We start from the raw sequence: 18,739 nt of genomic DNA, 5'->3' as shown, positions 1-18,739 counted from the left end.
GGTCCCAGAAGCCAGGTAACCTGAAACAACAGAGGTCCCCTGTGACGTGGCCCTTGCCATCTCCAGCAGCTTCATTCCCTGGCATCAGCTTAGGGTCAGAGGGTGCTGGATTTCAACTTTCAGCTGTTGCATCTGAGCTCTGTAGTCTTGGACAAGCCCCTTGACTCCTGTGAACGGCAGTCTCTCCCCTGTGACATGAGGGTGATACAGCATCACTTTGAAGCTCTGAGCTCAGGGCTCCCGCATGGTGGTTTCTCACTTGGTGCACACTCGGCCAGGCCCTTTGTGGTTCTGGGGGCGCTGGCATGGCGCAGTAGGTTGGGTGTCCAACTCTTGACTTGCCTCACGTCATGATCTCAGGGTCCTGAGATCGAGCCCCACGTCGGGCTCCGTGCTCAGTGGGGTGTTTGCTTCTCCCTCTCCCTCTGCCCTTCCCCCACTCTCTCTCTCTCTAAAATAAAGAAATAAAATTGTTTAAAAAAGAGTGCCAGATACTGCACTAGAAAACATCAGATTCTATTATTTCACCTCTATAACCCTTCTGTTAGATGGGCTGTAGTATAATTTCCATTTTCCAGACAATGACACTAAGGTTCTAAAGAGGTCTCCTGGAGCCAGTAAGTGGTGGCGTCCAGCTGACCCCCACAGCCTCTGTCGTTAAGCCCCTTCTGGTGACAGACACTGGTTTCTGTGCAGTAACCCATCCCGCAGACATGCGCACCTGTTCATTCGTTACACTGCCACCTGTATGTGTCAGTTGTGTGAAGGACACACGGCGTGTCCTTGATATTCTGCAATCACTCATCCACGCAGTTCGACCTCGTCAGTGTAGCCTCCTCATCCCCCTGCCCTCCACATGCCCTCCTGCTCCCAGTCACGTGTCCTGTCTCTGCGGTGTTCCCCCTCTTGCCCTCAGACCTGGGTGAAACCACGGCCCTCTGGAGTGCCCCCCCTCCACTTCTGGCTGCAGGCAGGGGCAGAGCAGGGGACGCAGCGACACACTGAGTCGGCCTTCGTGTGGCTGCGGGGCGGCTCCTGCCCCGCCGCTGGCTGTGGGCTGCACATCTCTCTCAGCGACGGGCTGCCCATGATACCATGTCGTGGAGAAATGCTCCTGGTGTGGGAAGTCCCGACGTCTGGGTGGGGCTGCTTCCTTCCCAGGATCGGTCCTGGCAGAGGCCCCTGGAGGGCCACACCTCCGAGCCTCGTCCCCTGGTGCCTGGGTTCCCTGGGTTTCACCTCCCGGACCTGTCCCTTTCCTCACCCAACGGACGTCACGGGGGAGGGGCAGTGCCCCTTCCTGCTCACCTACCTCCCCGCTGACTGCCCTGATGCCCCGTAGCCACAAGATGCCCCGTAGCCTAAGACCTTCTCGGGCAACCTAAGCTGCCCTGTATGCCACAGATCTGAAGTAACTTGAAGTGATCAGCTTATCTGTCCTGGGGCCATCTTTCTGGGTGGAAGGGCTAGGATCTCTGGCTTTCTGGACCATTGGTTGCAGACTATGCACCCACTCTGCACTTCCAGCTTCGGGTCTAGCTCTGGTGTAGACAGAACAGCCGTCTTCTCAGAGCCCCACCGAGGTCTTTGAGGGCCACGTCTGCACTCAGCTCCATTTGTCTTCCATGCTCCACAGTTGGATTGGAATCCTGCGTGTGGTCTGAGCCCCGCAGGGACAGAGTTTTGCTGTGGCTCTCAGTTTTACAGCTGTCTGACCCTCACATCGGGTTTTACAGAAGACGTTCATGGAGAAATGGCTTTGGAAATACAAAGTGAAGGGGGTGTCTGTCCTACACACCCCACCCCTCTGAGGTGCTCTGTGCCATGGCCTCACACCCGTCCGTAGTAGGTCACCGCTTAGTGTCTTGCAGGAGACACACGCCCCTCTGATGGGGTAGGGACCCTGCTCTGCTGACATGTTTGGCAGGGATTTGGATGCAACCCTGTGTGACTGCAGGTGTTTCAAGGGCAGCTGGGCTTCCTCCGGGACCTGGGCTGACACCTGTTGTGTGATGGCCAGTGCAATGTTGCATGAAACTGGGTCGCGTGCTTTGGGAGCCCCGAACTCTGCTGGGAGAGCAGGAAGGGCTCACAGATGAGGCGATGTGCTGAGGTTGGAGCTGTGAGCGGATGTGGGCAGTGGGAAGGCAAGAGGCTGGAGACGCCGCGGCCACAGAGTGTGCTTTGAAGCTTACGGGTCTGTATCTAGTTCTGTGCTGCTGTTGAGGGTTCTTTCCCCGACTGGGGCTCCCAGACTGCAGAAGCTCCCGGGCCTAGACCTGCCCTGCAGGAGTGCTGTGGCGGAAGGCCTGAGGCAGAGGCAAGGACCAGAGCTTGGGCTTTGTCTTTTCTGTTGGTACCAATGGGCCAATAGGCAGCCAAGCCTGGGAGAGACACATCAAGTTATTTTTGTGTGATGACATTTTTTCCCAATGTAACTTGTGCTCCTGGCTTTGTGCTAGGTCCTAGGAGTCAAAGAGGACAGTTAGCTAATGAGGAGAGAGGGCCTGAGTGAGCATGAAATGTCTGGACCTTGAGGTGGCTGGGGGAATGAGGATGAGGATCTGGGTTAATGCTAGGAGCCCTCCAGGTGAAAAGAAGGAGCTGATGGTGGCTCCCAGGTCCCCGGTGTGGGGAGGATGTCTGGCAGCCTCTGTAGAGGTCTGGAGCTCAGGGGAGCTTAACTGGGCTTTACACGTAGCATTTTTGCACACCTCACGATAGCCAAGGGATGGGAGTGGACCATACGGCCCAGGAGAAAGTGGGAACTGAAAGGAGAACCCATGAAACCCAGCTGGGAAGGAAGGGGTAGGGGAAGGGGTCAGCAAGGGGTTCTGCTACTGCCTTGGTAACTGCATGGGTGTGTGGGGGGTGGGGACCAGGCCAGGCCTCAGTGGCTGAATAGTTAACGAGGTAGTGAGGCAGTACCACAGTCAGATGTTGGTGGAGGAGACGTCCGGGGCATGAAGCCTCGCTGAGCCATCCGGAGGAGATGCTGCCGGCATTCAGGGGTGAGGTACCGTTGGTTAGAGGGTGGATAGCCCAGAAGCCCCCTCTGGGAGGCCAGCAGGTGCTGGGACGTGATCACACCATGGTTGGGTCCTGGCCGGGAGGTGGTCAGACAGCCGAGAGAGGCGATGGACAGTGATGGGTGTGCAGAGGAACGCGGAAACTTGGCCGTGGATACTGCTGGGATTCCTGCTCAGGGAGCGATGTGATAGTTCCCTGTCCCCGCAAGAGGAAGAAGAGGAGGAGCAGGCACCTGGGCCGTGGGGAACCCTCAGCCACTCCCTGCTGTGTCCTGTGGCCTCGGGAGCACAGACTTCCTTAGGCTCTTCTAGGCCTCCTGGCCTGTCCAGCATCCCTGGGCATCCTTAAGACAGGCTCTCTCTCTCCACTCCCAGCCAAGTGGAACATGGCACTTCAGGCCCTCATGGCACCCCTGGCACCAGCCGTATCCTCGGGCAGGGGCCCATCTCCTTGCACCCAGCACCCATCTCCTCAGGGGGCTCTTCCTCGGTGCTACTAGAGCCAGCTTACCTCTCTGCCAGACGAGGAGGCTCCAGCATCGGCCAGAAAGATTCTGGAGGCCAGACCCTGCTCTGGGCTCAGAGCACCCATCCTGTTCTCTCTGCCTTCGCAGCTTGGCTGTGGTCCTGCCAACTTGTCAGTATGCTTCGGTCACACCTGAGCCTCTAGGCACGCCCACATGGGTCCACTGAAATGTAACCTCTGGGGTAGGCTGGGGAGGGTTCCCTCTTGAGATGCAGGTCCTCAGGCTGGGGTCGCTGTGTGGGGGCCGTAGGGGGCCTCTCCTGGCCACCGTCCTCTCAGCATCTTATGCAGCGCTGCCTCCCCCTCCCCCACAGTCAACCCCCTGGGCACCCACCACCTCCCTGCAACATCCCCTTGGGTGGCCTCCTCCTCTCCCTTCACTGCTGCCCTGCCTTGCCCCAAAGCCCAGGTGGTGCCAGGGAGGCCAGGTGTGGTGGGAACAGAGAGGGGTCTTCTGGTTGGTGCCCATTCCTGAGCCCACCTCAGGTGTCCCCTGGGGGCAGGTGAGGGGGAGGCTTGATCTAGTCTCCTCAAGAGGCTCCGCTGTGGGCCTGAGCCATTGGGAGAGGCAGCAGGGGCAGAGGCTGAGGAGAGGAACCAGTGGAAGGTGGGGGAAGCTGGGAACCAGAGCGCAGGTTGAGTGGGAGAGGTTGCACTTGCACAGGTGGGACATGGAAAGATGAAGCCACATCAAGAGGATGCCGAGGGTGCCCCGTGCGCTGTGGGATTGCCCCGGCCAGGGTCGCACAGAGGTGGGCGGGGGTACCCAGAGGAGTGTGCTTAGCCCAACTTAGGCAGGGGCGGCGGAGGGGAGGTGGGCTGGCCACTGGAGAGAGGCTGCTCAGACCTCAGAGAGTGTCCCCAAGTGCCAAGGGGCTGCTGAGCACCTGCCACACAGCGTCCCAAGAAAAGCCGGTGGATGGGCACTACTCTTGCCTGGCTTCTCAAACCAGAAAAGCCCCACAGGCAGACCAGGAGCCCACCCAAATGGGCCGGGGTTGGGGCTGCAGCCCCAGGTGTGCTCCCTCCCACTGCAGCGAGTTCCTCCCCCCACAGGTGTCTGGCCAGGGAGATGTGTCCTTGGCTGCCACACCGTAGCTCCAGTGGGGCCACGTGCCTGCTGTTGGGCCTGGGCTGCTAACACTCTTTCTCATTGCTCTCTCCCGCCCATCTGCATGTGGCTGCTCTGTCTAGCTGCGCGGTGGTCCTGAGCGCCGGCTGTGTAAGTGAGCATGCTCATCCCATGCCTCTCGCTGTCCATGCGCTGCGCCCGGCCACCCTGGTTGCTGCTCTGCTTGGCTTCGTGGGACTTCCCACCAACAGCCCCCTGAAGCTTCCCCTGGGCATCACCGGGGCTAGGAACGGAGAGGAGGGGGTGGGATAAGGGGGTGGGCTTTCTCCGGAGGTCCTCCCAGGTGGGCCTCCCAGCATGGCCGTGCTGGAGAGAGAGGGCTGCAGGTCTGGGGTCCTGTCAGGTGATGTTGGGCAGCGAGGTACCATTTGTGTGTGTGTGTGTGTCTGTGCGCGCACATCTTTGCTGCTGCGTCTGTAGCGAGCAGGCCACCGCCATTCCTGCCCCGCTGCTGCATGTCTGTGCCGCGTGTGGGTGCTGCTGCTGAGCCTGCTGCCCTGTGCGGGGAGGCCGTGCCACGGGTGTGGCGCTGCCTCGTACCTGGCCTGCACGTGCCGCTGCTCTGCGTGGGCACGAATGCTGCCTGCTGTCTGTCTCTGACTCATGGACTTGGTCAGTCTGTGCAGCCACCAGCTTTTGTCATGACTCAGCCATCCCTGAAGCCCGCCCAGGCTTCTCTGGGTTTCCTCAGGAGAGCAGAGCTGTGCGTAGGAGTGGTGGGGGGGGTGCTGTCAGAGGCTCCCCGCCCAGGGCCTGGGTGCACCGCAGCGCCTAGAGCCAGGGCCGAGGGTCAGGGTTGGGGCAGCAGCCCTTTGGCGGCAGAGGCCACATTTCCTCCGGTGGGCAGCTTTTGGGGGCCCCCTGGCCTGAAGGGGGCCACGCCACTGGGTTTAGTCTTCACAGCACCCTCCGTTGAGCCCGGGGCCCCCTCTCCCCGTGCAGGGCCCTGGCCTGACCCTGGGGGCCCAACGCAGCGGCGCCCCTCGCCCATCCCTCGACCCTCGCCGGAGCCCTGGGAGCCCACTGCCTTCCTGTGGCCCCAAGGCTGCGCCCCCTCCGCCCCACCTGCCCCCTCACCTGGCCTTGACCCCCTCTCCCTCCGCAGGCTCTTCAGCAGCCTCGGTGAGCTGAGCACCATCTCAGCGCAGCGCAGCCCCGGGGGCCCGGGCGGCGGGGCCTCGTTCCCGGTGCGGCCCGGCGGCCGCTACCCCGTGGCAAGGCGCGCCCCGAGCCCGGTGAAGCCCGCGTCGCTGGAGCGGGTGGAGGGGCTGGGGGCGGGCGCGGGGGGCGCGGGGCGGCCCTTCGGCCTCACGCCCCCCACCATCCTCAAGTCGTCCAGCCTCTCCATCCCGCACGAGCCCAAGGAGGTGCGCTTCGTGGTGCGCAGCGTGAGCGCGCGCAGCCGCTCGCCCTCGCCGTCGCCGCTGCCCTCGCCCGCGCCCGGCCCCGGCCCCGGGGCGCCCGGCCCGCGCCGGCCCTTCCAGCAGAAGCCGCTGCAGCTCTGGAGCAAGTTCGACGTGGGCGACTGGCTGGAGAGCATCCACCTGGGCGAGCACCGCGACCGCTTCGAGGACCACGAAATCGAGGGCGCGCACCTGCCGGCGCTCACCAAGGACGACTTCGTGGAGCTGGGCGTCACGCGCGTGGGCCACCGCATGAACATCGAGCGCGCGCTCAGGCAGCTGGACGGCAGCTGACGCCCCCCCACCCCGCCCCGCGCCCCGGCCGCGCCCTGCGGGCAGGGCCCCCTCCCGCCCCCGCCCCCGCCCCCGGGCCGCGGGCTCGGCCCGCCCCCCCCACGGCGCCCGGGCCAGGAATGTTGCATGAATCGTCCTGTTTGCTGTTGCTCGGAGACTTGCCCTGTACATTGCTTAGTGCCCTCCCCGGCCGGCGAGTCCCACCCAGCACACGGTCAGGAAGGGCGAGGGGCCGGCGGCTGGGGCGGGAGAGGGCCGGGGTGGGTGCTCCGGCCTGACCACCTCCGCACAGCGCCTGGCGGCTGCTCTCCCACGGGGGGGGGGGGACCCAGTCCAGCATGCGAGGTCAGGACACACCTTGGTGACTCGGGGGGAGGGGGGAGACTTGGGGTTCTCGGTTGGGGGCCTAGGAGCCCCCCTGTTTTGCATATTTTAATCCACTCTATATTTGGAACGAGAAAAGGAACAAATATCTCTGTCCTTAATAGCTTCCCTTCCCCTCCCCGACAGCCCCCCACCGGTTGCGCTGCTGCTGCCCAGTCTTCCATCTCTGGCCCCTCACTGCCACTGCCACCCCACATGGGGCGGGGGACGCTCCAGCTGGTCTGGGGTTGGCCAGGGTCCTAGTAGCCCGCCAGGCCCGGCTGGGCCCTCTCCCCTCGCTGAGCTCTAGTGTGCCCCACCGACCCTTCAGGTGCTGCGCAGAGGAGGGGCGGCAGGCCGCAAGTCCTGCTGGGCACTAGCTAGGTCAGGTGGCCTGGGAGACCGTTGCCCTGGGGAGGCCAGAGCCCCCGCGGCCACCCCCAGCCGAGTCCCTCACGGGGGCCCCTTCCCGGGAGGGGCCTGGCCTCCTCCCCGTACTGTCGGGCAACCACAGCAGAGAAGCCTCCCTGCCTCAGACCCCAAAGTCTCCCGTTCCTGCCCTGTGTGTGTGCGCACATGTGCGAGTGTGTGAAACTCTGGGTGCAGCTGAGTGCATCGGGGCCCTGTGTGTGCCTGAGTGGAGTGTGGTCCCCAGAGGCCACTCTGTGTGGGGGCTTCAGCGGTGTGCACAGGGTGCGTGCATGGGTGTGTGCCCGTGAAAGCACCCCATCTCCACTTCCAAAGAAAGAGGCACCCTAGGACCTGCTGTTTGCCCAGCCTGTCCTTGCAGAGCCTCCTCTAGCCTAAGCGGGCCTCCTTGGTGAAGCTCTGCTGCTGGGACAGGCTCCCAAGGGCCCTTGGAGGCAGTGCCCCCCCTGCTTTGGCCTTCTGGGGGGCTCATAGAGGACCCCTAGAGTCAGGCCACCACAAGCCCTGGGGAGAGGCAAAGACCCCAGAGGACACCCCAGCCCCCCTTACTGTGACTCCTCACACTCAGCAATGACCTGTGGGGTGGGGGGCCCTGGGACGTTTTTAAACCTAGGGTTTGGAGTCTGGACTAAGCTCCATCCACGTCACTCACAAGTTTCTGTTTATATTTCTAGCTTTTTTTAATAAAAAAAAAAAAAAACCAGAAAACTGAAGTTTTCCCAGCCCAGGGGCCTGGCACGCCGGTCTGTGCCCGCCTGCCCCGCCCTGGCCCGCCGGCCCCACTCCCTGGGCAGAGTCACACCCAGTAACCCCTTCACCGACAGACCAGGTCACACACACAGCAGCAGTCACTGTAACAGACTGCCACATACACACTCGGTCTCACACTCACCTGTGGGTTTTTGGTTCCGTTCAATTTGGGTTTTTAACTTTACAGGGTCAGTTGTGCTCCGCCCCTCCTTTTGTATGGAGTTCCATCCAGGGGATTTCACCCCTGCTCCAGTCCTGAGGCCTCCTGACCCTGACGTTGTGATATACCCCACAGAGATCTATGTTTCTTATATTATTATTATTGATAATAATTATTATAATATTATTATGTAATAAATTTATAAGAAATGAAACCTTCTCAGTTGCCTGTTTGAGGAGATACTCGGAACACAGACTGCTGATCCTTGCACAGGGTGACACAGACCTCCTCAGCCTTGACATGAGTACCTGCTGACTCGGGGCCCTGGCCCTCAACCCGTCTCCTTGACATCCACGTCCACGTGCCAGGCTTGCAGCTCTGCCCGAGTGCTCTGGACCTCAACCTGTGCTTCCTGAGCTGCAAGCTTCTCTGTTCATCAGCTGGCTGCATAGCCCTCCTGAGCTAGAAGTCCAGTTGTGACGCCTGCCCCCCCTCCCCCAGGCCCTTTGTTTCGGAATTCTGTAGCTCCTGCCCCTGGAGCCCCTCCCGTCTGCCCCAGCTGTCCTGCCCCCGTGGCTGCAGCCCTTGGTCAGACTTCGCCTCGTGCTCTGAGCTCCCAGTCACGCGAGCAGCCAAGGAGATGGCCAGCCTGCTGTGGCACCCGGTGGGGGTGGTCTGTCCACAGGAAGGGCAGGGTCCCCTTGGTGAGTGGGAGAAGGGTTCACAGTGCGGCGAGTGCTGGATGTTGTCCCACAGAGCAGGCCCATGGCGAGGCCTTGGGAGGGCAGTGCCTGCAGAGCCAAGCCCCACCGGGTCAAGGTGGGGCGCAGACACGACGGTGATAAATGTGGACTTGGACCGGGGTTATCACCGGGTCATGGCGGGGCCAGCAGGAGATGCCACCAGGGAGGCGTGAAGATCCCAGAGGGAGCGAAGCAGGTGGCAAGGGAAGCCGACTCCGACTGCAGGTGCGGGCCGGTGGAGGTGCTTTGAGGCAGCATGTGTGGGTCTGGATGGGCTGGTAGGGACTGGAGAAGGCCCTGCAGAGCTTGGATCTTGAGGGGCTGGCAGTGTATCTAGAAAGCCCCACAATTTCAAATTTTCCACTTTTTCAAATTTTTAATTTTCACTTTTAAGTTAGAAGCTGTAGTCATCGTATAGAAGAGGCCGTGAAGGAAGTCAGAGAGAACGTGCCAGGGGGGGTGTCAAAGTGTAGGGATGGGGGTGGGACCCTGACTCGCCCTGGGCCTGCGCCTCTGTGGGGGAGGGGCTGGGGTCCTCGGAGCTGCACACGGAGCTCTGGGTCTCTCTGGGCCTGGGTCAGTTTTCCATAGAAGGAAAGAAGAGGCAGCAAACCTTCCGTGGAAATGGCACTGCCACCCCAAGAGGTTTGGGGGAGGCGAGTCAGAATCTTCACCACCTGTGAGAAGACACAGCAGAGGACCCCACAGGTTCAGTGCTGGGGGAGCTGCAGCCCCAGACGCTGTGGGGCCAAGGTCTCCTCATGGCCTCAGGATGTCCTTTGGGGGCCCCTAGGCAACTCACCGGCACTCTTCCTGGCTGCAGCGCACTCGCCTCCCTCAGCCCAGGCACCCCTGCCCGAGGACCTGTGGACACCTTGGTGTCCGCTCTGCAGAGGGCGTCCCTGGGGAGTCTGAGGGGGCTAGGGATCGGGATGCGGGATCACGTTGTGGGGGCAGGGTAGGGGCTCGGAGGCAAGGAGCAGGAAGCAGGCTGGGGTAAGCCCGAGGATATGAGAGTGGGAATGCAGGAGGGCAGGGAGGGAGGGAGGTGGAAGGGGCTGGGGCTGGGGAACCCATCATCTGGGGAGCTGGGAGCCCTAGCTTGGCAAGAGTCAAGCCCCCGGTAGCCGTTGGGACCGCGTCCTCTGGCCCCAGGGTCCTGTCTGGTACCCTCCTCTCTCCCCTGTGCTTTGGAACAGTGTAGAAGCCAAATGACGTCACTCATTTCAGATTTTTGCTTCCTCCATTAGGGTTAATGACAAAATTAACCTGGGTGGGCCACGCGCCTATCCCTCCAGCCATTCCTGTGGCCATGGGGCAGGTGCTGTGACTGGCGGCCTCTTCTAGAATCAGAAGTGAGTGTTACTCTGTGAAGTCACACAGTAGTTGTCTTCTAGAATCTAGACCTTGGGTCTTCAACTTTGTTATGAGTGACTCTAAGTGTTTTGAAAAACCAGGGTACTACTTTTCATCTTGAAGTTTATGACTAACATCTTCATCATGTTTAAATACTTGCCAAGGTTGTGATTTCTGGAAAATTGTACATATTGGCATCAAAATAAATGTTTACATCATTCTGCTAAATGATTCTCATGGACCTAAATACCATATCAATTTTGTGCCCATCAGAATCCTGTAAAAACTCCTGAATAGGTGTTTTCTTACACAATCAAAACTCTAATGGTTCCATCTTGAATTCCTGTTGTCGTTTCTTGAAGTGTGATTCCAAAGCCTTTTTGGTTACCTTAGCAGGCAGCCAGTCAGCACTCCCACACCCTGTAATAAGAGAGGCCAGGTCTTCTGACCCGCAAGGACAGTAGATTTGGGGATAGTCGTGTAGAGGAGATGAGAGGTCCGACAATTAAGTGGAAGAGATGGAAACACCTGATCTGCAGGTAGGGACCATAAGACCTTGTCACACTCAAATAGGGGAGAGGAGACCCCTCGGTCATGAAGAGAGAAGAGATGAAGGCTCCAGATCTAGCAGAAGACATGAGAGACCAGATCTCCTGACACTCAGGGAGAGCACAGAAGACCCGGTTATACTTGAATGGGAGATAGGAGATTTCATTACCATCGGGTAGGGGAGATGCGACCCCAAGACCCCCAGCAGTGAGACGGAAACCACAGTCAGACACTTAGCCAGTAAAGGAGACCGTGTGATATTCAGGTAGAGATGCGAAAAGCTCATACTTTTAGGTGGGGAGGGAGGCTTCCTGGCTTCTCAGTATGGCTGATGAAATCGCAGCGCACTAGGTGAGATGCACCTCCTGGCCTTCAGGTAGGGGGCAGAAGACTCTGGGTTCTTGGGTAGAGAAGACACCCCAAAGTGACACTCAGGTGGTAGAGATGAGGCCTTCGGCCTGGAGATGGGAGCAAACACATCCTCATGTGCAGGAATAGGAGTCGATAGCTCCTGAGACTCAGGTGCAGATATGCAAGACCTATTGGATATTCATCTGGGGGGGATGTGACCTCCCGAAAGTTACGTGAGATGAGCACTAAGACAGTCAGATGGGATCCCCGGGTGGCTCAGCGGTTTAGTGCCACCTTCGGCCCAGGGCCTGACCCTGGAGACCCAGGATGGAGTCCTGTGTCGGGCTCCCTGCATGGAGCCTGCTTCTCCCTCTGTCTGTGTCTCTGCCTCTCTCTCTCTCTCTCTCTCTGTGTCTCTCATGAATAAATGAATAAAATCTTAAAAAAGAAAAAAGACATTCAGTCAGAAGAGAGGTAGAAGAATAAAGGTCATCTGACAATCTGACATCTTAACACTCAGAAAGAAGCTATGAGGGGTCCTGACACGCAGGTGGGGGAGAGGACAAGCTATTCACACTCCTATGGCTTGGTGCAGTGCTTACACTCAGGGAGAGGAGGGGAGATCGCCCTCCATGTGGTGGAGACGTGATGTCCTCACTCTTGCAGGAGTTGCAACTTCATAACATGCAGGTGTGTGAGGTGAGCGTTTGTCATCCTCCTGTAGGTGGGGTGCTGCCTCCTGATAGAAGTGAAACCTCAGGGTACTTAGGCAACTGTGATGGGAGTTCCTAACACTCAAGTATAAGAAACACACGTTGCTGCACGTCTGTCCCGGAGAGGAGACCTGGAGGCACTCAGGAAACACCAGATCTTGTGATACTCAGCAGTGAGTAGAAAGGTTGGCCTCGTGGTCCTAAATTAGAGACATTCAAAGTGCCTCTTCGAGAAGTGTGCTGACAACATGTACTTGTGAGAGGGAAAGACAATTTGCTCCATACATGGATAAGGATCGATTAACCTGACGAGCCTGATGCCCTGTAGCTGCCACATGCTGCACCATCTTGACACAGGACATAGCTGCCCCTCAATCCAGGCTGTGGAGCAGGAACTGTGGGTACAGCGTGCCTAAGGGACAGACCCTGAACCTGCCCTGGATTAGAACCTCAGACGATATGGGACCTTAGAAGGGTCCAGGGGAATGAAGATCCTGGCCTTGGGATGGAGGGAAGGGGCTGGACATGAGCCCCCATCACCCCAGGGGTAGGGGAAGCCTGTACCAAAAGCTGGAAACTTGTTTGAGTGTGAACCGGTTAGCTAAAAAGTCCTGCCTGGCCTGAGACTGGGGGTGGGGGGAGGAGGTGGGAGGTGGCCCTGCTGATTGGTCAGGAGGCCGCAGAGCTTTATGAGGTCACTCGGCTTCCAGGCCAGGCTGGGGCAGGAGTATGGTGGAGATGCTGCCAACTGCCGTTCTGCTGGTCTTGGTGGTGTCTGTGGTTGCCAAAGATAACGCCACGTGTGAGTAAGTGTCCGGGGCTCCTCAGGGGGTGGGGAGAGTGTGTTCTGAGCAGCAAGGCCCACCCAGACTCCCTCTGTCCAGGGCGTGGGAGGAAGCCAAGCTTGGCCCTTGGGACTCACCTGGCTTTCCCCGGGTATGACCCGTAACCCACCTCAGGGCACCCTGCTCCCAGTTTCCCCCAGGCCTGACCCCGGGCTCCGATGCCTCCCGCAGCACAGACACTGGGGCCCTCTCCTCACCCAGAGACTGACCCCACTGCCTCAAGCATCAAGTCCTAATTTTTAGGAGCCTCTTTGTTCCCACAGACCCCGAGGTGCCCCTACCTACGGCTGACCCCCAAGGCTCCAGGGTGTTGTCATGGCATTCCTGAAGGATCCCCTCTCCACCTTAGGCTCCAGCAGCCCCCAAGATACCCCCGAAACTATCGTGGCCTCCCCCCAGCTCCTGGAGCTTCCACCCCTGGGCCCCCAGTGCTCCCCACAACTGGGGCTACTGGACCTACCTTGGCAGGTCCCCTCCTGCCACCCTCCAAGCTCACCGTGCACAGCGGGGGAGCCCTGGGGCTGTTCCCTGAGTCCCCCGCCATCACACCTGTCTAGCCCCCCTGTGCCCCCCGTGCCCGCCCCCCCCGTGCCCCCTGCTTCTCACGGTCCCTCTTTCCCCACCTGGGGCCACATCCACCAGCCCCATGACCCCAAGCTCCTGGGCCGTTCCCGGAGCCGCAGCCTCTGGCCTGGCTCCCCCCCTGCCCCCCCCCCCCCCCATGCCCCCCGTGCGCTCTGACCGGGCCGTCTCTCCTCAGTGGCCCCTGTGGGCTGCGGTTCAGGCACAGTGCGCAGGGGGCCAGCCGCATCATCGGAGGGCAGGACACGCTGATCGGGGCCTGGCCCTGGATGGTCAGCCTCCAGGTCTTCACCTCCCACAACAACCGGAGGTACCACGCGTGCGGAGGCACCTTGCTGAACTCCCACTGGCTGCTCACTGCCGCTCACTGCTTCGTCTCCAAAAAGTAGGTGTGCGAGGGCGTGCAGGGGTCCGGGGGCCCTGGAGGGTGGGCGTGCAGGGTGCCGCGTGGGGCCTTGGGGTGGGCCTTGGCGGGGCTGGGGTCCCGGCCGCTGGCCTCGGCGCCCCTGGCTGAGCGCCGCCTGCCCGGCCTCCTCCCGTAGGAAAGTGTACGACTGGAGACTGGTTTTTGGCGCAAGGGAGATCGTGTATGGGAATGATAAGCCCGCGAAGCCGCCCCAGCAGGAAAGATATGTGGAGAAAATCATCATCCACGAGAGCTACGTCCCCAGTCTGGAGTACAACGACATCGCGCTCATGAAGATCACGCCGCCTGTTCCGTGCGGGCAGTTCATCGGCCCCGGCTGCCTGCCCCAGTTCAGGGCGGGCCCACCTAGGGTGCCCCAGGGCTGCTGGGTGGCTGGCTGGGGGTTCTTAAAGGAGAAAGGTGAGTGCTGGGGGGCGCTCACGGGGCGCTGCGGGGCACCCCTCCGTGGTCTCCGCAGTGGGGTCGAGATGTGAGGCCCAGCGGAGTGCGGGCAGTAGGGTCCCAACACTGGGCCCTGTTGTAGGGGACACACTGGCAGCTGCGTCCCCTAACCAGGGCCTCGCGACCGCGGACCTGTGGGTCGCTGGAGGGAGGGCCGAGCTCAGGCACAGGAGGACCTGGCGCTTCGGGAATGGGGTCTGGGCTGTGTCTGTACCTGGGGCCGGGAGCCCCGCTGCTACGCTGCCTAAACGGGGGATCGTAGCCTGAAACGGTGCTTGGCCAGCTCCTCCCGGGCCATCCCGCCACATGGGAGGCCGAGTGCGAGGCCGAGTGGGAGGCCGTGAGAGCCAGGAGCCCAGCCCGCCCGGCCTGGGCACCCTCGGAGCTCACACCTACAGAATCTGCCCTCCTACTTTCCTCCATAGTGGGCGTTGGGGGTGGCGTTTCTGGCAGGTCAGCAGTGGGCAGCAACAGGGCAGGTGGGGTAGGCCTCTCAGCCTTCCGCAGGTGGCCACGTGGGCTTCTTCTCCCGTCAGCTTGGGGGTGTGAGGAGACCCTGGAAGTGCTTCTGTCCTTTGCTAATGGAAAACTGGGGGCTCCTGATTCAAGTCATTTGGGGTCAAAACTTAGTCTTTTCTGGTGACAAAACCCTGGTAGAGTTAGGATGTGTCCTGTGACTCTTCCTCCTCTCTGCCCGTCCCTCAGGGAAGGGCTCCCCCCTCCCCCCGGGCACCCTTGTTTTCACTGGCCTCTGCTGGCCCTTCCCTCCCTGGCCCGGGGTGTACCCTCTGGCTGGCTGTCAGTGTCCATGGCTCTGCTGTGGCCTCTAGAGCATTCTTCTTGTCCCACCCCAGCCCACCCTGCTCTGCCCACCCACCCAAACATGTGCACAGTGTTTCGGGGTTCTTGCAGTCCCTCGGGGGCTGATCTCAGGGCTCCCATCTACACTTCCACCGCTACCATCACCTTTGCTATCCTGTCACTCAAAAGGATTGTAGGCTCCCAGTGACATCCTGGACACCAAGCAAGTCCTTTTTTGTTCTAGAATCCTCCTCAACTTAATGGGATGTCTGCCAGGTTTTAGTGAACACATCCTCCACCGCTAAGGCCAAGTCTCAGATCTTCTGTGACATTCCTTATCCATTTCCTCACTCTACCTCCTCCTCGAGCCCATGTGCTTCGGGGCTCGGAGAGCGCTTCTGGGGTGGTCCTCCTCCTTTCCTACAGAATTTCCAGTTCTTGTAGATGTTATAGCATCCGTCATTTAGAGCCAATGGGTTGGGATTGAGAAAACCCTGTTCTCCTTCAGGTCCTCTGGCTCTTAACATAGATCTAAAAGGTCACCTCGAGTGACCAGGCTTGTTTTGGCAGCAATTTCAATGTCACCCCTGTCTCGGGCAGTGCAAGTACAAAACTAACTGCTTTGAGGGGTACGGAAAGCTGAGCTGAAGGGACTGGAGACACAGTCAAGGCCGCCCAGATGGGTCCTGGTTTCCTGCTTGCCCCACATCTCTACGTTGCAAGTCTGGTCTGCCACCTCCCCATGCAGATGCAGGGATGTCAGGGGCCGCCCGCCAGGCTGCGGCTGGGCTGTGGGTGCTGCTGTGCTGGGGCCCCTCTGTCTGAGGGAGCCGCTAGATGAAGAGGGGAGAGCCGTGCCCTTTCCGGGGCTCTGTCCGAGCCAGGTGAAGGGTTGGCTGATGGAGGCAGAGCCTGCGCTGGCCCTTTCTTAACCCATAGGTCGTGATGGAACGTCCGGGGCTGTAAAGGAAGGTCTGACTTGGCTTCAGGTCATTCCAGCCACCCAAGCCCCTGACAGGTCTGTGTGGAGGCAATCCTGTACTTCCTCCCTTTCTAGGATCCCAGAGCAGATGGGAGGCACACAGGGAGGGACTCACTCACCCCGCTCCAGAGGATCCTGTCCGCTGCTGAGCAGAGGGGTCCTGAGAGGGGATAAAAAGCAGGGAGGGTGACTTACAGCCGTACTATGGGGGAATGAAACGTGTATCCTCGATTTGAGTGTAGACAGGAGACCCTTGGTCCGAATCCAGAATCCAAGCCACACTACATCCCTACCAGGATGTTTGGATGAGTGGTGCTCCAAGCTCCTGATTGTGGGAAAAGAGAGTCATGGGGCTCAACACAGGAGGTCACTGTGGGGTGTAAACCGGTGACACATCCTGGCCGTAACTGTGAATAGTCATCTGGCATCGACACACATCCCTTCACATTGACACATGGCTGCATCTGTGCGTCCTCCGTGCACTGCCCCAGCACGTTCCTCCACCCCCGCCCCACATCCTTCAGAAGCATATGAGGAGAGGCCAGGGGCATTGACTTCCATGGATTTTAGGTTTAATTAGAGTGTTTCAGGATGACAGGGGTTCCGTGGAGGGAGGAGGCAGGGCTTTCCCAGAACGTGCCTTCTGTGACCGCTGACCACTGAGCTGCCTGGCTGTAGCCTACAGGATCGCACCTACACTGCAGGAGGCACGCGTGAACCTCATCGACCTTGACTTATGTAACTCCACCCAGTGGTACAACGGGCGCATTCGTTCAACCAATGTGTGTGCAGGCTACCCTGAAGGCAAGATCGACACCTGCCAGGTAATTTCCCTTTGGGCGCCCTCCTCCCTGAACACCACTGCCTCCAGGGCCCTGCCTCAGTGACCCTTTCCCTGGTCCCATCTTGTAGAATGAGGATGGGAGGTGACATCTGCTGCCCCTACAAAGGACTAATCACCATGGTGAGAGCCTTTATCCCGTCATAACACAGAGACCATAGCACCCAAACACCACCCTTGAAGAGATGCTCACCTCTCCTCACCAGAATACAAAAATTTCACATCCACTTGTACGTACATGCCTGTGGATGCATGAGCCACGCACCTGGGCCCATGGGTCGACTTGTCGTCCCCCCTCACTGCGAGGAGACCCATGACAGTCCATTCCCTTCTCACATCCCAACTGAAGCTGTTGATACCAACTCAAAGTTTACCACTACTACTTGTGTTCATGGCAGCAGGAAGCCATGTGACTACAGAAACTGTCCTTCCAGACCCTATGGCCCTTCTGGACAGGGGAAAAGTGGCTCGGACAGAGAGTGACTTCTGTGTCCTTCTGGGCAGGGGGACAGCGGCGGGCCTCTCATGTGCAGAGACAACGTGGCAAACACCTATGTGGTCGTGGGAATCACAAGCTGGGGGGTAGGCTGTGCCCGAGCTAAGCGCCCCGGAGTCTACACGGCCACCTGGCCCTATCTGAACTGGATTGCTTCCAAGATTGGTTCTAATGCCTTGCACATGGCTCAACTGGCCACCCCTCCCCATCCTAGTACTCAAGCACCCCCGGCTAGACCCCCCTCTGCCCAGTCTCCTGCTCACCCTCCTTGGTACTTCCAACGCCCTCCTCGACCGCCTCCTGCCAGTCTGCCATCTCAACCTCGACCTCGACCCAAACCCCCAGCTGCACCTCCACCTCCACCCCCACCCCCACCCCCACCCCCACCTGCACCCCCATCTATCCCTAAACCTCTCCAAGTACTTTCTTTTGCCAAGCGACTACAGCAACTCATAGAGATCTTGAAGGGGAAGACCTTTTCTAGCGCAAAGGGGTATTATGAAATGGAGACCACAGATCTCCCAGAACTGACCGCTGCCTCCTGATCCAACCTCACTCCCAACAGACCCAGTGAGCCCCTCACTCCCAAGAAAACAAAGATGGAATAAATAAATATAAATATAAATACAAATATAAATATAAATATAAATATATATGTATATATATATATCCATGAAGAGATGTTTTCTGGACTTCTTCCTACCTGCCCTGCCCAATTGAATCCAAACCCTCCCCCAGCAAATGTGTCCTTCCTCTGTCACCCTCCAATGAGGTGGAATTGCTTGTATGTCAATGGCAATTGTGGTTTCCTAAATTTTGATTTTTAAAGTTGGAACAAGGTCATCTGGGGCAGCAGGCTGGGTATGGTCTGTACACTCGGAGTCTCTGCATATTAAATCAGTGGGGGTGGGCCCTGGAAGCACCTGTGAGGTGAGCTGACGCAGAAGGGGAGGGTGTGGATCTGAGTCCACTCAAAGAATGACCCCAGTGTGAAGTTTTGTAGCATGGCCATCCGATGATCAGTCCACATGGCTGACCCCAGGCAGGAATCTGCCCCCAACCAGAATTGCTCATGTCCATTTGTAACTTCCTGGGAAAGAGGTCTCGATGGGCTCAGGGCATGGATCAAATCTTAGCCACTTGAGGATTAAAGATGGCAGGCTCCAGAAAGAAGACCCCCGCCCCCTGCCCCCACTCCTGGCTGAGCAGTTACCTGCTCACTGTTTCCATGTGTTTCAAGTGCAAGGTGGTCCTTTGTTCTGGTTGCAAAGACAGGTGGCAGAAGGTGCAGGAGCATGAGGAAGAACTCTGGGTGAGAAAGACCAAGGAGCCTGTCCTTTTCCTGCTGTGGCTGGTGAAGCAGCCACGAGTCTCCGTTTTTGGGATTCATCAGTCTGTCAGGGTTCAAACAAACCCTCTGCTTTGCCCCTCATCAGCTATTCGGCCTTGGGAATATGGCCAGAGGGTTGTGTGACAATGAAATTAGGACAGATGTGCAGGATTCAGAGCAGAGCATGACTTGCTGT

The 18,739-nt window shown here is 59.2% G+C and overlaps 2 protein-coding genes across 6 annotated transcripts in view; both read left to right on the top strand.

Annotated features, from left to right (window-relative positions):
- SHANK3 (SH3 and multiple ankyrin repeat domains 3) overlaps positions 1-6,523 on the top strand; it is a 46,851-nt gene extending 40,328 nt beyond the window's left edge. For 2 of the 5 annotated variants that reach the window (XM_072742902.1, XM_072742901.1), the window contains one exon: positions 5,793-6,523. In XM_072742902.1, the coding sequence (XP_072599003.1) occupies positions 5,793-6,384 (592 nt within the window). In that variant the 3' untranslated portion in view covers positions 6,385-6,523. Of the gene's footprint in view, positions 1-4,749; positions 5,327-5,792 lie in introns of those variants that run through there. The other 3 variants (XM_072742905.1, XM_072742904.1, XM_072742903.1) reach the window with 3 other exon arrangements.
- Positions 6,524-12,527: 6,004 nt separating this feature from the next.
- On the top strand, positions 12,528-17,810 carry ACR (acrosin). Its single transcript, XM_026019829.2, has 5 exons — positions 12,528-12,604; positions 13,404-13,610; positions 13,768-14,051; positions 16,555-16,700; positions 17,222-17,810. The coding sequence occupies exons 1-5, from the start codon at positions 12,528-12,530 to the stop codon at positions 17,756-17,758; spliced, it is 1,251 nt and encodes a 416-aa protein (XP_025875614.2). The 3' UTR covers positions 17,759-17,810.
- Positions 17,811-18,739: the final 929 nt, after the last annotated feature.

Source organism: Vulpes vulpes, chromosome 16, assembly GCF_048418805.1.
Source record: "Vulpes vulpes isolate BD-2025 chromosome 16, VulVul3, whole genome shotgun sequence".
Taxonomy (NCBI): Eukaryota; Metazoa; Chordata; class Mammalia; order Carnivora; family Canidae; genus Vulpes; species Vulpes vulpes.
The sequence above is the reverse complement of the archived record's forward strand: the minus strand, read 5'-3'. Positions and strand labels throughout refer to the sequence as shown.